The 17,219-nt window shown below is 40.2% G+C and overlaps 1 protein-coding gene across 4 annotated transcripts in view; it reads left to right on the top strand.

The window, feature by feature from the left end:
• plekha7a (pleckstrin homology domain containing, family A member 7a) overlaps positions 1-17,219 on the top strand; it is a 150,781-nt gene that overhangs the window by 30,967 nt on the left and 102,595 nt on the right. The window contains exon 1 of one of the 4 annotated variants that reach the window (XM_034149152.1): positions 8,389-9,205. The exons of the other annotated variants lie outside the window; for them this stretch is intronic. Within the exon in view, the coding sequence (XP_034005043.1) occupies positions 9,135-9,205 (71 nt within the window). The 5' untranslated portion in view covers positions 8,389-9,134. Of the gene's footprint in view, positions 1-8,388; positions 9,206-17,219 lie in introns of those variants that run through there. 4 annotated transcript variants of the gene reach the window in all.

The following is a 17,219-nucleotide window of genomic DNA, read 5'->3' as shown; positions in this document are numbered from 1 at the left end:
GGCCACATCAGCATTATGGTTGCACTCAAAGGGCCGGTTGTAACTATATAAATATAAATATATAATATATATAAAATAATGTATTATATTACATTATTGCCTCTGAATTGGATTATTATCGGAGAGGGTATAATAACTTCATAATTAACTACGTCTGAAAGCAGAAGTCTGGGGAAAATAATTGCAACTAATTGCAAGTCTCTTCAGTGCGCATGTCACAAAATGAGATGCATTGTGGGACATGTAGTATATGGGCAATGTGCTTCTGTAAAGTGGCATGTAACTGTATAATAAACGTATTCTATTCTTTGCAAGCTCTTGAGGGCCGCATAAAATGAAGTCGCGGGCCGTATTTGGCCCCCGGGCCTTGAGTTTGACACGCCTGATATAGAGGTATGAAATTGTGTTTACTTAATAATAATAATATGTTTTATTTGGAGGCGCTTTCAAGACCCCCCATGGACACCTTGCAATGTATAAAATAAATACTCAACAAATACAGACAGGTTAGACATACAAAGAGACACTTACTGTAGTATCTGGTTTACTCGTCACAGAAACTTCTTAATGGGAACAAACAAAGATGGATTGATGAATACCATGAAGCACAAAATAAAATACAACAAATATGGTGCTGGGTTTTGAGTTGACAAATGTCTGCTTTCTAGAAGCTCCAGAGATGTTCTACATGGATGAATGTATTGTATTGTGTAGGAAAGTAGTTAATTATATTATCTCAAATGATATATTTTAGACTCTAGATTTGGTATTTGGTGAATGTGCAGAAACAGACTGCTGGAGCTTCATAGAGATGATCTGCATCATGTGGTGTCCAGTAAGGGACATTTCAAACGGGACAGCATGAGTGACAGCTAGAGAAAAAAGGACCTAACAGAAAAGCCTTTGATTACTCCTTTCATATTTTTCTCCTCTGATACTTAAGTTTCCTTGAGTAAAATATCTTGTCTTTGAACCTCTTCACGGAGGGAAAATGAGCTTGTGTGCTTTGATTTACAAAAAATGAGAGTAATACAGCTTCCTTTCTTTGTGTCCTGGACTCTCAATACATAAAGAGATGTTTTTTTCCAGAGTAAAGTATTGTGTTTTGTGTCGGACTGGGAAAATATGTTGCACATTAGCCAGCTTTTGTGCCAGCAGCTGATCTCATTACGATAGTCCATACCTAATAAAGCATGCCTTTTCAAATGCTCACACATTAATGTCCAGCGATACAATTATTCCTAGCATCCATTTACAAAACCCACAAGTCAATATGCTGCAGTTATATTATATTCCCCTTGTTGTACGTCATTACTATTTACTGCTGCCACAGCCTATTTCCTCAACAGTATCATTACAGTTTATATAATTCACTCCGAGTGGATTATGCATGCCTGGCATACCAAGGTGTTTGTGTGTGTGTGTGTGTGTTTGTGTGTGTGTTAGTGAAGAGCCTGTGCTGCCAGTCAGGAAAAAATACATTATAGAGACAATAAAACTAAAAGCTATGTTTCTTTTTACATAACGCTAACAACTAATGTTTTTAATGACCTTTTTCCTAATTGAAATCGCTGTGAAAGGCATCTTGACAGTGTTCTAGCAAGTTTTAGTTCAATGTTGTTCATTTGTACCTGTTGAAATGATTCCTGTGAGGTCAAGTGAAGCCGGTTAACGTTAATTTAATAAGTTAGTTTAAACTCCAGAATACAACCTCAAGGTTCACTTTGAGTATAACCGCATCATTTTGATATTTCAAGAGAGAAAGGGTTTGCACTTTTCTGTTTTCAAATAAATATTTCTTTGACATGATTGGGCAAGCTTGATCATTTATCTGTTTCAAACGGGTATTGATAGCATCTAGCGTGCAAACTTATTTAGCCTTTATGACGCAGAGGTGACGGAGTGTGCAGTGTGTTATGGCCCAAATTCTTTCTTATAATATAGGTAATTTTATATCTCTTTATTATTCACATAAATAGTAATTGGTAAATTGTTTTGCATGTATAAAAAGCTTTGCACATTAATAATAATAACAATAAGCAACTAGTACTCATACATTACCCTGCTCCCATTAATCTCATGCAACATCCAGGGCAGTATCTGATTCTAATTTCCGCTTAATATCCCTTCACTGTTTCATTTGATTATGCAAAGACATGTCCCTCGGCTGTGTGTCTCTCAGTGTGTCTCCTGTGTCATCACCAAAGCACGCTTTAAAGAAACGTCTTTCCTCTTCAATCTGGATCTGATCCAGATTATGAAAGTAGTCTAATTGCGGTGTCATATTTTCTAGCTGGTGAGATGGAGAGATTCAGGGCCTCGAGGCATGATGAAGGGAAAGAGCTCACAGGAGGTGTATTAATAGAAGGGCTGTGTGTGTGTGTGTGTGGTGTGGTGTGTGTGTGGGTGTGTGTGTGGTGGTGTGTGTGTGTGTGTGGTGTGTGTGTGTGTGTGTGTGTGTGTGTGTGTGTGGGTGTGTGTGTGGGTGTGTGTGTGTGTGTGTGTGGTGTGTGTGTGTGGTGTGTGTGTGTGTGTGTGTGTGTGTGTGTGTGTTGTGTGTGTGTGTGTGGTGTGTGTGTGTGGATGTGGTGTGTGTGTGTGTGTGTGTTTGTTGTGTGTGTTGTGTGTGTTGTGTGTGGGTGTGTGTGTGTGTGTGTGTGTGTGTGTGTGTGTGTGTGTGTGTGTGTGTGTGTGTGTGTGTGTGTGTGTGTGTGTGTGTGTGTGTGTGTTATTGCGTCATTGCGTCATCCAAGTTAGCAAAGCTTCTCCCAAATCAGACAAGCACGTTCTTGAATGAACCGAGCCGGATGATGCCTGAGGAGTTTACTCAGCTTTAGTTACAAACACAACTCCTCGTACACAAGTGTGTGTACAAATCTCCTCGTACACAAGTGTGTGTACAAATCTCCACAGCTCCCCTCTCCACGGACTCTTAAATAGACTTTGTTTGGACAGATTTTTCTGATCTGATCTATAATTCATCTAGAGACACACTGCTCCCAATTGCTGATTCACCCTGATTTCCCAGCAGCTGTAAGATTGATTAAGTCCTCCTGAGAAAACGAATACACCAGCAGCGACTGAACACAGGCGAGAGGGAGGAAATGAGGGAGCCAAAGAGTGTGAGAGTGTGTCTAATTTTAGAACGAGGGGAAGTGTGTGTGGGATGAAGTGTAAAAATAGGGGGCCAAAATTAAACTTGCACTTGGCCACTTTTCAGGATGAATTTGGGAGTAATGGTCAACAAGGGCTGCATCATTTGGAAGAAAATAACTCATTGTTTTGACTGATATTGCGATATGATTGATTTGCGATGTTTATATATTAGAATGATCATGATGTGATTTTTTTGTTGTTGTAACAAACAAGTATTTTTTATTAGGTCTGTAAAATACTGTTTGTAGGTCGGCACTTCTCTGCATCACAATACTTCATTCAGATCTTTTTGACATATTTTCATTTAGAAAATGTTCCTTACTGCGATTTGGATATTGAAAAAGTCCATATTTCGAGATGTTGGGATAGAGAAGGGAAGGGAAGCATTGGGAGGCATAAAAAGAAGCGAGGCGGTGGGAGGGATGGGAGGGGGGGGGGTGCAGGCCTGCCCGTGTCCCCCGCTGTTTGTTTTTGTTGTGAAATGTAATTCCAGCACAATCTAATCAGAGTAGGGAAACACAGGGGACCTTTCTCCAGCCTCTGTCTTTATTCTCTTTGTTTGAAGAGGCAGGTGGACACACACACACACACACACACACACACACACACACACACACACACACGAGGGCAGGACTATCTCTGCACAGTCTCACTGACGCACAGATGTAAAATACACATACAAAGATATTTATATACACATTCATGCATTTGCAGAGGAGAGAAAGACACACACACACACACACACACACACACAGAACGGTTGTTGTCATGCAGACCGCTGACAGCTGTGTTCAATCACTGTGTCAGTGGGTGCGATGGCAGGAGTGTGATTTGGCCTGTGGTTCCCCTTATCTGCCTTCTACAGCCTTCATTGCTTTTAAATGCTCAAAAAACATCCACAAACACACAGAACCTCTGAACACACTCCGCCTGCTGTCAAGGTCACATCTGAGCCCAATGAAAAATCCTTAAAAGCACCACTCACCTGCAACCCTTTCTATTGGTTTCACAAACTGCCCATCAGCAGAAACATAATAGTTGTTCATTAATATTAGGGATGCTCCGATCGCCAATTTTGGGGCCGATCGCCGGAATCAGTATCGGCCGATACCGATCGCCGATCCGATCGAGTGGGCGGGGCCTATGGGGATCTTCCATTTTTAAAGTGATGTTTACAACTCAGATAATGGGGCTCATTCACTGGCGCTTCCACAAACAACAACCAACATAATTATTACATTCAAAGGAAGTACATTATTCAAGTTTACATTAACTTTGGATAACACGGGAGAAATGAGAGGAAGCGCTCTCTTTTCCTCTCTCTCTCTCTCTCTCTCTCTCTCTCTCCTGACAGCCTGTCAGTATCGTCTCATGCAGCTCACTGATCCAGTAATGAGTGACCCGACAGTGAAGAATAAATATATGTATAACTAGTTTAGCTTGTTCCAGAGGGAGATAAAATAGCTAGGTGTGTTAGGTCTAACTCTTAGTGTGTGTTTCGCTCCGCTCACCGGTCCGTCACAGCGGGTGGAGCTGCAGGATTTCTGCTTCACACACGTTGCATACCGCTATTTTATTGTCTTTTTCTGACACCTTAAAATACTGCGAGCTTGTTTTGCGTATTTTGTATTTTACGTCATAATTTTACGTCATGCGATTGGCTCTCGCGATCGGCCTTTTTAGAGAGCACCGATCGATCGGCAGAGAGTGAATATCGGCCGATATCGATCGGCGGCCGATCGATCGGAGCATCCCTAATCAATACCGTTGGTTTCGTCATGGGTTGAAATATCTGGCTTTCAAAATCTAACTCTTTTCTGTTTTGGACGTAAAACCTCCAGGACCTGAGATTTTCCGGACGGAGACAACTAAAAGCTTATCTGAACATGTTGTCATCACTATGTAAGACTCACGCTTCTATTATATTCTAAAGAGAAACAACTCGTACGTTTTGTCTACTATGATATCTGAAAAAGACATTCCTCACATGCTGCTTAAAAGATTTGTGAAACAATGACCTGATTATAAACAAAGTTGCTGAATTATCAATGTATCTTTTTACTTGCACACCAATGAGTATTCACTTTCTTAGATGTGCGCCACAAGAAAAAGCTAAGGTTTGTCATCTTACGTTGGAAGCCATGATTTTTAGAGGTATCTGGCTTTTGTGTTGTTTTCTGATATTGTTTGTGACGTTAATTAATTGATCTGTACGGTAAAAGCTTATCCTGCTTTTATCAGTTAAACTTGTGTCTGGTTGGAGTCACTGCAGAATATCTGAAGTGGAAGCCCCAAATGCAGCAGGACCTCTCCAGTCAATCTTTCTTTATTACATTAAATGAGCTGAATTCTGCCCAGAACTACAGGATGCTTTTTGGATAACAACATTTACAGTTTGATGAATGCCATGAACAATCGTGAGCAAACATTCCCCGGCTGTGCTGCTGTTTTTCCGCCTCTGATCGGAAGCACTTTCTTGCAAAAAGCCACTGGCTTGTAAAACGAGCCTCTTCCCTCATTAGTCTGAGGGATTTTCACTTCACACGGGACGCGACAGTGATGCAAGATGATAGTAACAGTGTCATAACGGGGTCATAAATGAACAGCTATGCATGATCTTAAGGGGAAAAACCCAACCAGAAAATATTTCCTCCTCCGTGATAACACCTTATGTCAAGATCAGGGATGGGAGGGTAACTTTAAAAATGATGATTGCTTATTAACTGTAAAAAATGTAATCCTATCTAAGCATCACAATATAAAAACAATGTTACCTGATTCAATCAATCAATGTTTATTTATATAGCCCAATATCACAAATGTTACATTTGTCTCAGTGGACTTCACAGTTTGTACAGAATATCAATATGACAATACGACACCCTCTGTCCTTGGACCCTCACATCGTACAAGGAAACACTTCCAAAGAAAGAATGATTGTATCCCTTTGGTTTTGGATTATCAATATCTGCATGTAGATACAAAAATAACTGTAGTGGAGTAAAAAGTGCAACAATTAGTTCATTAGAAAGTAGTGGAGTAGAAGTAAAAGCAGATTGAAATTAAAATACTCAGGTACGTCAAAACTGTACTTGTTTACAGCTCGTTACATCCCACCATTGGTCACAATCCTCCACCAATTGGCACATTTTGTTAATAAATGATTAGTATTGCAAAAGATGGAGATCCCAAAGTGAGTACAACAGGAAAACAAACACCCCTGAGTTAATCCAGTGTGGTTTTAGCCTAACAAGCCAGCGCCTCCCTGTGGGAACTCTGTCTTCATATCAGATTACACGTCTGGACTTTGACCCGCAGTGAGTGAAGTCCCCGTCTGTTCCCAGGGGCACGGAGTCCCCGTCTGTTCCCAGGTGCACAGAGTCAGCGTCTGTTCCCAGGTGCACAGAGTCGTCCTTGCAGCAGGTCAGGTCTGTGCTCTGATTAGTAGGGCAGTGGAGTAGTGCATCTCTCCGGGGAAATGTCTCTGTTTAGCTACTCAGAGCTGCTCAGAGCTGCCCTCTCACCTGCTGCTTCAGGAGCTGATTTGGAAGTCTGAGTCACACTGAATAACCTGCTGCTCACTCCAACACATCGTGCTCTGTGTGTGTCTGACTTTAGCTCTCCTTTCTTTCTATTTACTCTTTTGTTTTGTTTATTTTCTCACAGAATCAGGATCAAGTTTATTGCCTGGTACGTTTACACATACATGGAATTTTCCTTGGTGTATGATGGTGCAAATGTAACCACATAAGAAAATAAGTTGTAAGAGAAGGTCCAAAATATAACGACTATAAAAAGAAAATGTAAAAAACCACAACTATTTATAATTTAAAAGAATAAAGTATTTACACTTAATTCAAATATACAAAAGACACTATAACACTTACTACATTGTATATATGAATATATGCCAATATGCCATTTACTTTAGTGCTGGAGATGCCATATATAATCAAATTATAGCAAGTGTTATACATGTTATTATATCAGGATAATGCAAATGTGTCCCAAATAACTCAATAACCAAGACCAATGTTTGTGTTATTTTTCGATGTAAAGATCAATTTAGTGGGATTTAAAAAAATCTATCTACAAATATAAGACGTATTCAATACTTTAATATTAGTACAGAAACGTGTAATAAATAAAAATACCCAACCTTTGTGTTATTAGTCATCTTATCTTACTTCGTAACTAAAGAAATGCATTTGAGGCGAATACATATTCTTCCAGAGATATCTGTTTACAAATTCAGAATACTTTGCACAGATCCACAGCTGACATCAATCATAGCAACCCTGGCACAGGTTAGCATATGTTTACATGCACTCCACATGCAATCAGATTTTTTGTGTGCATGTAAACACCGTCATGGTCTCTTAATATTAGTACAGAAATGTAGGTATTGTATGGGCACTAGTATCAAATAACAATACCAAACAAATGAAATTCTTCACATTTGACAAGAGAGTTTTGAGTTTTGGCGAAGTTAAACAAATTGTCTGTTATCTACAACGTTGCTGGATAATCAACTTATCCTATAATCTTTTCACTTGCATCCCAATGAGTTGCAAACATTTCCAGCAAAGACAATATTTATTTATTCTCAGATGAGTTTATAAAGCTACTGAAAACCCCTCAGACCCTACACCTGCAGAAATTGATCATTTAGTAGCTGAAAAAATGCAATTTAAGGTGAAGCATATTTTCCCTTTTTTCCTCTGTTTACAAAACCAGAGTACTTTGCATACTGTATCGTGTCTGAACAGCTGACAACAATCACGATGGCCCTGGCTCAGGTTAGCCAGGTGTTTACATGCGCTCTGACAGATTTACATACAGATCTTAAATTACCATGCAATCAGATTTTCTGTGTGTGCATGTAAACACCGTCATGGTCTCTCCCTCTCTCCTCACTTCATCCCCCCTCCTCTCTCCCTCTCTCCTCACTTCATCCCCCCTCCTCTCTCTTTCTCCCTCTCTTCCTCACTTCTCTCTCAGCGGTGGGTATCCTGCCAGATGAGCGTGAGGCGGGAACAGGAATGCAGCTCCGCTCTGTTTACCTCTTTCTCGTTTTTTTTCTTGCTCTCATTCCTGACAAATTCGCTCTCGCTCTGTGCCACCTCCCTCTTTCCTCTTCCCTCTCTCTCTCTCTCTGAGTATGCTCAGTCACTCAGCGCTGTTGTTTCGTGAGGGTGAAGAGCCGGTGGGAAGCTTCTGATTGGAAAAATAAGCGTCTGTGCCGGAGCCGGCTTTGAGACAAACTAAAAAACAGCGGAGGGACGCAGGTGCTGTGGATTTTAAACCTGTTCGTGTCAAGAGGAGATGGATTTATAGAGCTTGTGAACTTTGGAAGGAATTTACTACACATGCAAAAGAGATAAACAGATCCTGCTTGGCATCAGGGATGGCTGGAGAAACTGAGGTCTCTGAAATCTCGTCTTGAACACTGTTTGATCTGCGCCCGAGAGTCGGAAACCCTGGAAGTTTAATAATTGAGATGGGAGGTTGAGACACATTACGCATGATTTAACAGGCAAAAAGATACAGCTCAGGAAGGTTAACCTCAAAGACATCTGTTAAACCTGATTACACCTGAGACGGGAGGGGAAATGACTTACTGCAGGCTGAATTAAAGGAGTAACCTGTGATGTCAGACCTCACCTGGGGCAGTCGTCTGAGACTCTGCTGAGTAGACTTCATTTCCAGGTGTTCATTTCCCACACCAGACTTGACTCACCTGACATCATCCCCTCCTTGTGTGAGCTCGCCCCTCAGCTCATTTTCTCACCTCATCTCTCGGTAATCCCTGCTCTCAAACCCACCGCCACCATCTCTCGTTTTCCTCCCCATGGAGCCACTCGAGAGGCAGGAGAAGAGACGCTGATTAATGTGACTCCGTGTCTGATTCCACAGCACTAGAAATAGAAAGAAAAAGCGGCAATACTTCTGAACTATCGTCAACAAAAAGAGGCATCATGTGGAATCAATCTGGATACTGCAATCACATTCCTCATCATGGATATCCCTTCTACCATTCACCCTGCAGGTACGCTACCAAAACTCCAACGTCTGCCAAAAACTATTTGAAATGCTGTTACATCTCTGTTACTTGTTAGGGGTTCTTGTATCTCATTAAGTATTTATTATTTTGGCACTGGGACAAGATTCAGTGCATCTGCAATGAAAGTTATTCTGTTGACGTTAATCTTTGGTGTCCCTCAGGGGTCAATGCGAGTACAACTTACTTTTTTTTTCTTCCTGGAATTCGTAAGTGCCGTTTGGGACAGTTGTTGATCTGGTTAATCTGATCTGATTCATCCTTGTTCATTGTAAAGTAATCCAAGGTGTTGGAGGGTTTAGTCTTTCCTGAACTGAGGTTGTGGCCCAACTGGTTCATCAGGAATGTACGTTTGGCCCTCGTTTTAACAGAGCCAGGAAACAGGTTTTGCCTGTGTGGCAGAATAATAAACGTTAGTGAATGGGAAAGCATGTTTGTAGGTCATTGTGACAGATAGAAGCAGACAGTAATTGTTCTCCTAAGAACCAAGGTGTGATTATCTCACCAAAACACTCCTAGAGTATAAAAGGATGTTGAGTTGATTAGCCATACTGTATTTTTAACAAATGACTCCAACCTACACTCTATATTGATATTGATAATTTCAGATCTTGATAACTTTATATATCTTGATATAGTTTTCTTGTAATTAAAAGTAATACAAGGCAGGTAATTGAGTACTTTTGATTAAGAAGTTTTAGTGCACAAATGGCACGTTTCACTTAGTTTTTGAATTGTTGCTTATTTTACTTTAAATGTATGTACACGTACACTGACTTAATTGTTCAAATTAATCTAATAATAATAATAATAATAATAATAACAGAGTTTCACTTTGAAATAAAACTATTCTTTAAACTTTTATCTAATGCTTTAAATTATTCTTATTTTTCATTAGTGTTTCTTTTGTCTACAGTTCAATTAAGAAGTATGCTAAAAGTAGCAGAAATGCACAATTGAGAATACTTTAATATTTCAATAAACACTTTAATAATGAGGTAATCCCAATAATATCGTTATCTTGATATTCGACGTTATCACATATTTTTCCTCATGTCATGCAGCTGGTCTTCTCTCAGCAGCAGAGACATCATTACATTTATCACAAGGTTTCAGATGTGACCCAGTCTCAAATGAGCTCCATCAATCCTCGTTCCCGAGGGGCGGGCAGACCTCCGATCTCTTTCTCTGTCAGATACTGTAATAGGCTCTAACCTCTAAAGGCTGCTGGAGCCCAACCAACAGAATACTGATTCACCATTACTAGTTATTTATACCATCTCTTAGTGTTTGAGCATAATGAGGACATGTTTTTAAAAATGAATAGGATGATAAATTATGAATATATATTTATGCTAAATATACTTCTGTGCTAGCGTGAATGTGGGCAAGCACATGCATTATATAACATCAGTAGTTGTGTGTTTCTGGATTTATCTATCCATTTGTGCACATGTGATTTTCATTTGTTTATTAACTCGGTTTGTTTGTCTACGTTGCTTAAAGAGGCCCTTTTATGGTTTTTGGAGTTTTCTCTTTCCTGTATGTTAAATTGAAAGTGCCTGAAACGCCTCCGTTGGAATACTTTGTTTACTTCCGTAACATAATATCATCACAATGTAACACTCTTCTATTGGCTGGCGCTCCAACACATTGAAAATGATAGGCTAAGGGGCGGGACATCTCTAAGCGGCTGACCAATCACAACAGAGCCGGCTAAGCTAACCAATCAGAGCAGACTGGGCTCTGGTTTCAGACAGAGGGTGAAAAGAGGTGCTGCAGCACAGGCAGTATGAGAAAAATAAAGAGCTTTTTGAACATTAAAGCATGGAGACATGTCACAGTAGAGACACCACATACAAATATGAACTTGAAAATTAGCATCATGTCCTCTTTAAAACACAAAACTCATGTATTTCAAGCATTATAAGTCAAAGCAAAGATGCATGCCATATCGTATGCCTTAAATCCAAAAGCTTTTTTTTTGTTATGCTTGTATTGCAGTAGAAATACAGAGAATTAGGGGTGGTCTGCACCGGGGGGGGGGGGGGGGCAGAGGGATTTAGCTGATGAGTGAGTCATACCTCAGACCACTGGGCAGGTCAATGACCTGTCAGATCAGCCAGCTCATGGCAGAGAGAAAGAGAGAGCGCACAGGAATCCAGGAAATAGCCCTGAGCTCCAAAACAAACTAACCATCGCTACTCACTCCCACTCGAGTCTCTTACGGTGAAGTGCTCTGACTCACACCATGAATATTCCACCCGAAGCCCAATCATCTCGTGTATTAAAGTCAATTTCGGAAATTTGGTTGCTTAAAATGCAGGACAAACTAACTAGATGGCTTCAGGAGATTTAACCAGAGTTTTATTTATCCTTCTCAGTGCTTATTTTTGCTAACAAATCAGTGTCCTCCTTGCTGCTTCAATGTCATTTGGGCCCTGTTTCCCATCTTGATTTTTAATCCTCTTTTTTGATTTACAGTCCTCTGAGGGATTTTCTGCTCACCTGCACTTTCCTCTGCATAGTGGAACATGTACTGCTTAGTAAAATATGGAAGTTAACGCCTACATCATATTGACAAATCAGGGAAATGCTTTTCTGTTTGCCGCTAAGGGAACATTTTTCATAGTGCGAGGAAGCACTGAAATTAGATCCTTTTCTTTCTTTGGAGGAGAAAGCGATAAGGCTGCAATATTGCTTTGTCACTCCAATAAAACAATAAAATGCTCCAACAGTTTCATTTGTGATCCTTCTTCTGATCTGCTAAATGGCTGCTTGTGTATTTCAAAAACTTTATTTTAATAAGAAAGGCTTAAAATGATAAGAACACCTCGCGTAAAAAAGATATAAGCACAAGCAAAAAAGACCCTCTTTCTATGAACTCAGTTTAAAGTTCATTGATCTTTCCCCCGAGGTCGCTCCAGTTAATGATTCCCTCACCTGTCAACAGTCAGGCCCCGCCCCCTTTTCCTCCACTTAATCCAGTGTGTTTACATTCAAATGACAAAGAGCTTGTTCGCTGGTTGAGGAAGTCTTTAGCCCGACTCCGTTGTTTGGTCCGTTAATCCAGCGTAAGCCTGCAGTGTCACTCGACCACGAAGGCTGGAGGTGAGCGAGAAAGCTAATGAAGAACGGCCTGTGATTGCAGAGTATTGATTATATTTCTGTGTGTGTGTGTACTGGTAATGAAGTGCTTTCCGAGTGGGTGTTTCTACTGTGTTTGATGTATCGATGAGAGGTGTCATTAGGCTGAACATAATGGCTAAGTGCAAGAAATGAACAAGTTATAAATACGTTAGGAGGTATGAATGACCTGTAATGCTTGTTGTTGCTAAAATGTAATGCTCAAAGTCGTTTTATGTTGAATAATTTCTACAGTAGATACGGTGTATATATATATCAGTTTTTTTTAACTGTTGTGGGTTTTATTTTAAGGATGCAAGAACACAAGAAAAGGTGAAATATTGAATTTAGCATAATATTTCACATTTAAACAGTTTGCCAAAGAGAACCCAACGCACTAAAGGAAAGTGAGTGACAAAGGTCATGACACAGTTTCACACTACGGAGACGCTGCAGACATATCAACCTGTGTGCACCACAGTAACCTGCAAGCTGGGATTTTACTTTCTATATACTGGACTGTGTGTGTGTGCATGTGTGTGTGCATGTGTGTGTGCAGGGCTGTCAGCCTCACAACGGCTCAGAGATGTAAATGGATTCGGCTGGTGGCCCAGCAGGAGGTAAATGGAGCAGATTGTCTGAAAGCCTTTGCCTCATCCCTACAGACACACTCACCCACACACACACTCACACACTCATGCACATACAGACACACACACTCACACTACCACACATGCACCCACACACACATATGCACACACTCACAAAGTGCTATATCATGCTTGTCCTATTCAAAGGCCTAGTCATTTTGTAATGACAACTTCCAACAACTCATTGACTTAACATAAGAGCTACATTACGCTAACCCTTTTCCAATATTTGGATGGCAGAGTGTGTTTGACCGCCCTTTAATCTCTGAACGTGGACTGCAAGTGTGGGACCGTTGACACCCAGCAAGAAAATCTATTACAGTGGCGCTATCGCTGTCATCTTTACTTCTTCTTCTTCAGGTAATTAAATGACTTTCTTGCTGGTCAGGAATAAGGATGAGCTTTTTAGAGATGAGTGTTAAACTTCATCCGAAGCCAGAGCAGAAATAACTGCGAGGAGAGAGTGAGAGGTAATAACTGTAAAAGGAAGGACACTTTTAATGGTAGGGGTTTTAAAGTAAGTGAGTGGCAAAGACTCTGTGTTCAGAGGCAAAGCACTTCATTGACACTTTGGAAGAACAGTCCATAAAATGTCTCGTAAAACTAAAATGTATGCTCCTGTGTGAAATGTTTAAAACACATTTCATTGTTTTTCCATTTTTAATTCAACTCATTCAGTATTAATAATAACAGACTAGGAACAAGAATGTTATGTTAATGTTATGTATGCACCATTCACACCAAAGCAAATGACTGTCTAAAGTTAACCTACATGGCAATAAACTAATTTTGATTCAGATTTAAAAAAGAAAATATATATATAAATATAAGACGGTAATAATAAACAAACAAAAAATATTGAATACATGTCAAGCATCCACATACAGATGACCAGAGTTGGGTGTAACAATATTACTTTTGTCGGTAACGGAGTAGTGTAACACGTTACTTTTATAATTCAGTAATCACACTACAGTTACTAACATTGCCCCGACACGCGTTACTTCGTTACTTTTATAAAATCAGTCATCACACTGACAGACAAGAGGGGTTTCCGCCGCAGGTTTATATGTACGTAATCTGCGCGATTTGCGCGTCCACATCTCCGCGTGCAGTGCTGCATAAACATGGCTGAGTCAGCGATAACTTTCGAGGGGTGGAGGTATGCCCATTATTTTGAGTTCGTCCGAAGAATAGACAGGAATGTGACGGTGAGGGGCAAACTGTGTCCAGGCCAGAAGCTGTTATCCACTGCTATAAACACCACGTCAAACCTCAACAAACACCTGCAAAGAACACATGCTAAGGTGAAGCTAATAGCTAAGGACCCCCGAACCCAGAGTGAGGATGTTGTGAGTGCGCCGCCGCCGACCGAAGCAGCACAAATTAGAATTTGGAGGACCGGTAACCAAAGCAGAGATGGACAGGCTTGAAGCATCCTTCATAGTAGAGGTAATGTTGCACAGTGGAATCACCATCGCATCGTTCAGAGATATACTGCGCAAAATACAGATAGCAGGAGACAGAGGACAGCCATAGTCAGAGCTATCTGGATCAGTCTTATGCGACAATGGAAACTGAACTAAAGAGAACATTTGAAACTTTAGCAGTCTGCGTGATCTGCCTGTAGGGAGGGGCGGGCCGGCCCTGCGAGTAAAGTAACGAGTAAAGTAACGAGTTACTTTATGTAGAGAGTAACGAAGTAGTGTAATATATTACTTTTTAAAAAAGTAATATGCAATATGTAATATATTACTTTTTTTTAGTAACGACCCCATCTCTGCAGATGACAAACATCTCTCCTTTAACCCCATATAATCATTTTTAAAGATTAACCAAAAACCCTGAAAGTATGTTTTTTATAAGTTCAATCAGGAGAGACTTGTTTTGATGTAACGATATATATTTATGGCCAAGAATACACAGATGAATGTAATGGTGTTTGGTGATTAGACCCTGATGTGCAGGAGTATCATTCGGGAGGGGAAAACCGAGCAGATAAACCGCCCCCTGGGGTTTAGACACTGGTGGAGGTGTAGGAGCCAAAATGCTACGTAGCCTGAGATTATTATTATTATTTGTATTTGTTGAGCACTTCTGTTAATCGTCACATGGGTGTGGTATAAGTCACCTGTTTCATGTCGAGTGCGGATGACAGAGGGTGAGCTTGTGCTGTCATTTTTTCTGGTGACTGCTGTGTCCCTATAGTTACTGTGTTTTGAATATTAAATATCTTCAAACTATCTTACATCAGTATGGACTTTCTCATTGAAAACGCGTCGCAGTTTATAGCCAAGCTTAGCCTCTCGGCGACTCAAACTGAACGGGAAATTGAGCGGCCACAGGAGGCATGAAGGATTGATGGAGGTCTAAAGAGGAGTTGTTTTAGGAGGGGTGGAGGAGCGCTGCGTCAAGTCACCTGCAATGACAGCTGTCGGGAGGGAGAGAGCAGATTTAAAGGTTTGACGATGCGCCGTGATTGGCTTGTGGGAATAGAGACGCAAGTGATAGGTTTAGACGGGGAGTGAACGCCCCTGATTGCTGATTGGAGGGATGAGCGTAGTAAGATGGACATATGTAAATGACAGGATATATAAAGACTGTCTTCCTGGTTGAACTTGCGCTGAGCTTCATATATACACACTTTCGGTAAACTGAACTAAAGAAAGTCACTATCAGAATGAGTGAATATGAATGCGTCTTCTCTTCATTACAGACCACTGTACTGTACGATGCAGCAGGTGATTGAGGATGTTTCTTGTTCTGGGCAAGAAACAAGGCATAGTTTAAAATAAGAAAACAATTGAGCCTGAAGCTGGATACATGTTGGCACCACTGAGCCTCGCATTAGAGAGCGTGCCAACTTCCCATTACCAGAGAGCACAAACTGAAATAAGACAATTGAGGGTCGGAGCATAGATTATTATGTGACAAAGAAAAAGGGAAATTACCCTTAAAGTTGATTATACATCTTGGTACACACACACTTGGATGCCCTTTGGTATTTTTTCACTTTAAAACACAGGAAGAAAGTGCAAAGAAATGGGTTTCTGACCAAGCATGTTATCTTGGGGGTTCTCCAGGAGAAACTGTCATTGTGTCTCTGCAGATTCTCCTCTCCTCCTGCTGAGTGTTGACACTCGGCTGCTGGATATTTGATGGGTCTGACACTTTGACAAAATGAATTCCACAGCAGTCACTCTCAGGGAGGCTGCCCTTATGTCTCAAAATGCCGGCTGTCACTGCAGCGGACATGATGAGGATGGTTTTAACAGAGAGAGAAGTGTCATGGCTGAGGGTCCGTCCACATTTGTGTTGGAGTTGATGTGGTAACAATATGGAGGTTAACTGTGATGTTAGTCAGTTGCAATAAAGTCAGAAAACACAGGAAAGCATTAACCGTGGTGTATTAATGAACAGGAAACCATCTCCAGGACACAATATAAAAAGACCTCACACTGGAGACAGAGGGGTGTGTTCGTGTGTTTCAAAATGCATTTGAAAATGTATTGCCTTTTATTTTTGGATTCATAACAGTATAATGTTGTTGGTGAATATTCTGTCTATTGACTAGTCGTTCATCACTATCAGCTTATTAGAAATGTATCGAAGAAAAATGTCAAATATTTAATGTTTGCAGCTTTTCAATTGTGTGTTTGTCTTTATATATTCATGTTTATATAATCATATGTAGAGTTTTGGAGCTTAGAGTGTTTTCACAATATTCCAGTATTTAAAAAAAGTACATTTGTTATTTAATCCAAAAAAATTTATTTGAAAATTGTCAATAGTTAAATGTACAATCAAGTAATCATTTACAAAAAACCTGTATCATCATGTATCCGAAAATTATAATGTAGGAAAAACTATCGGTAGGTAAAGTTTTTGTTCACAGCAGAAGTTTGATAATTAAAGTGATTTTTGCACATCCAAGAATCAGGAGATTTTGATCAGATTATGAATAACAAAAAGAAGGTTTTTTATTGTTTTCACTTTGTGGATCGGTGAGCAGCATCTCTGTCGAAACAAGATTGTTTTGAGAACAGGAGTTATATTTCCAAACAGCCCAAAAGGCGTTACAGTTTCATGATATCATGTTGTTTTTGTTGATGGACGAAAAGCTTTCATCACCAGACTATCAACAGTTCAGCCTTGTGTGTTTGCATTTTTCATACAGGTCTAAAGGTGATACAACTCTAGGAAGACGATGCAAAGTTCAGAAATTA

Source organism: Trematomus bernacchii, unplaced genomic scaffold (genome assembly GCF_902827165.1).
Source record: "Trematomus bernacchii unplaced genomic scaffold, fTreBer1.1, whole genome shotgun sequence".
Lineage (NCBI taxonomy): Eukaryota > Metazoa > Chordata > Actinopteri > Perciformes > Nototheniidae > Trematomus > Trematomus bernacchii.
Note: the sequence above shows the minus strand (reverse complement) of the source record. Positions and strands in the feature narration are given on the sequence as shown.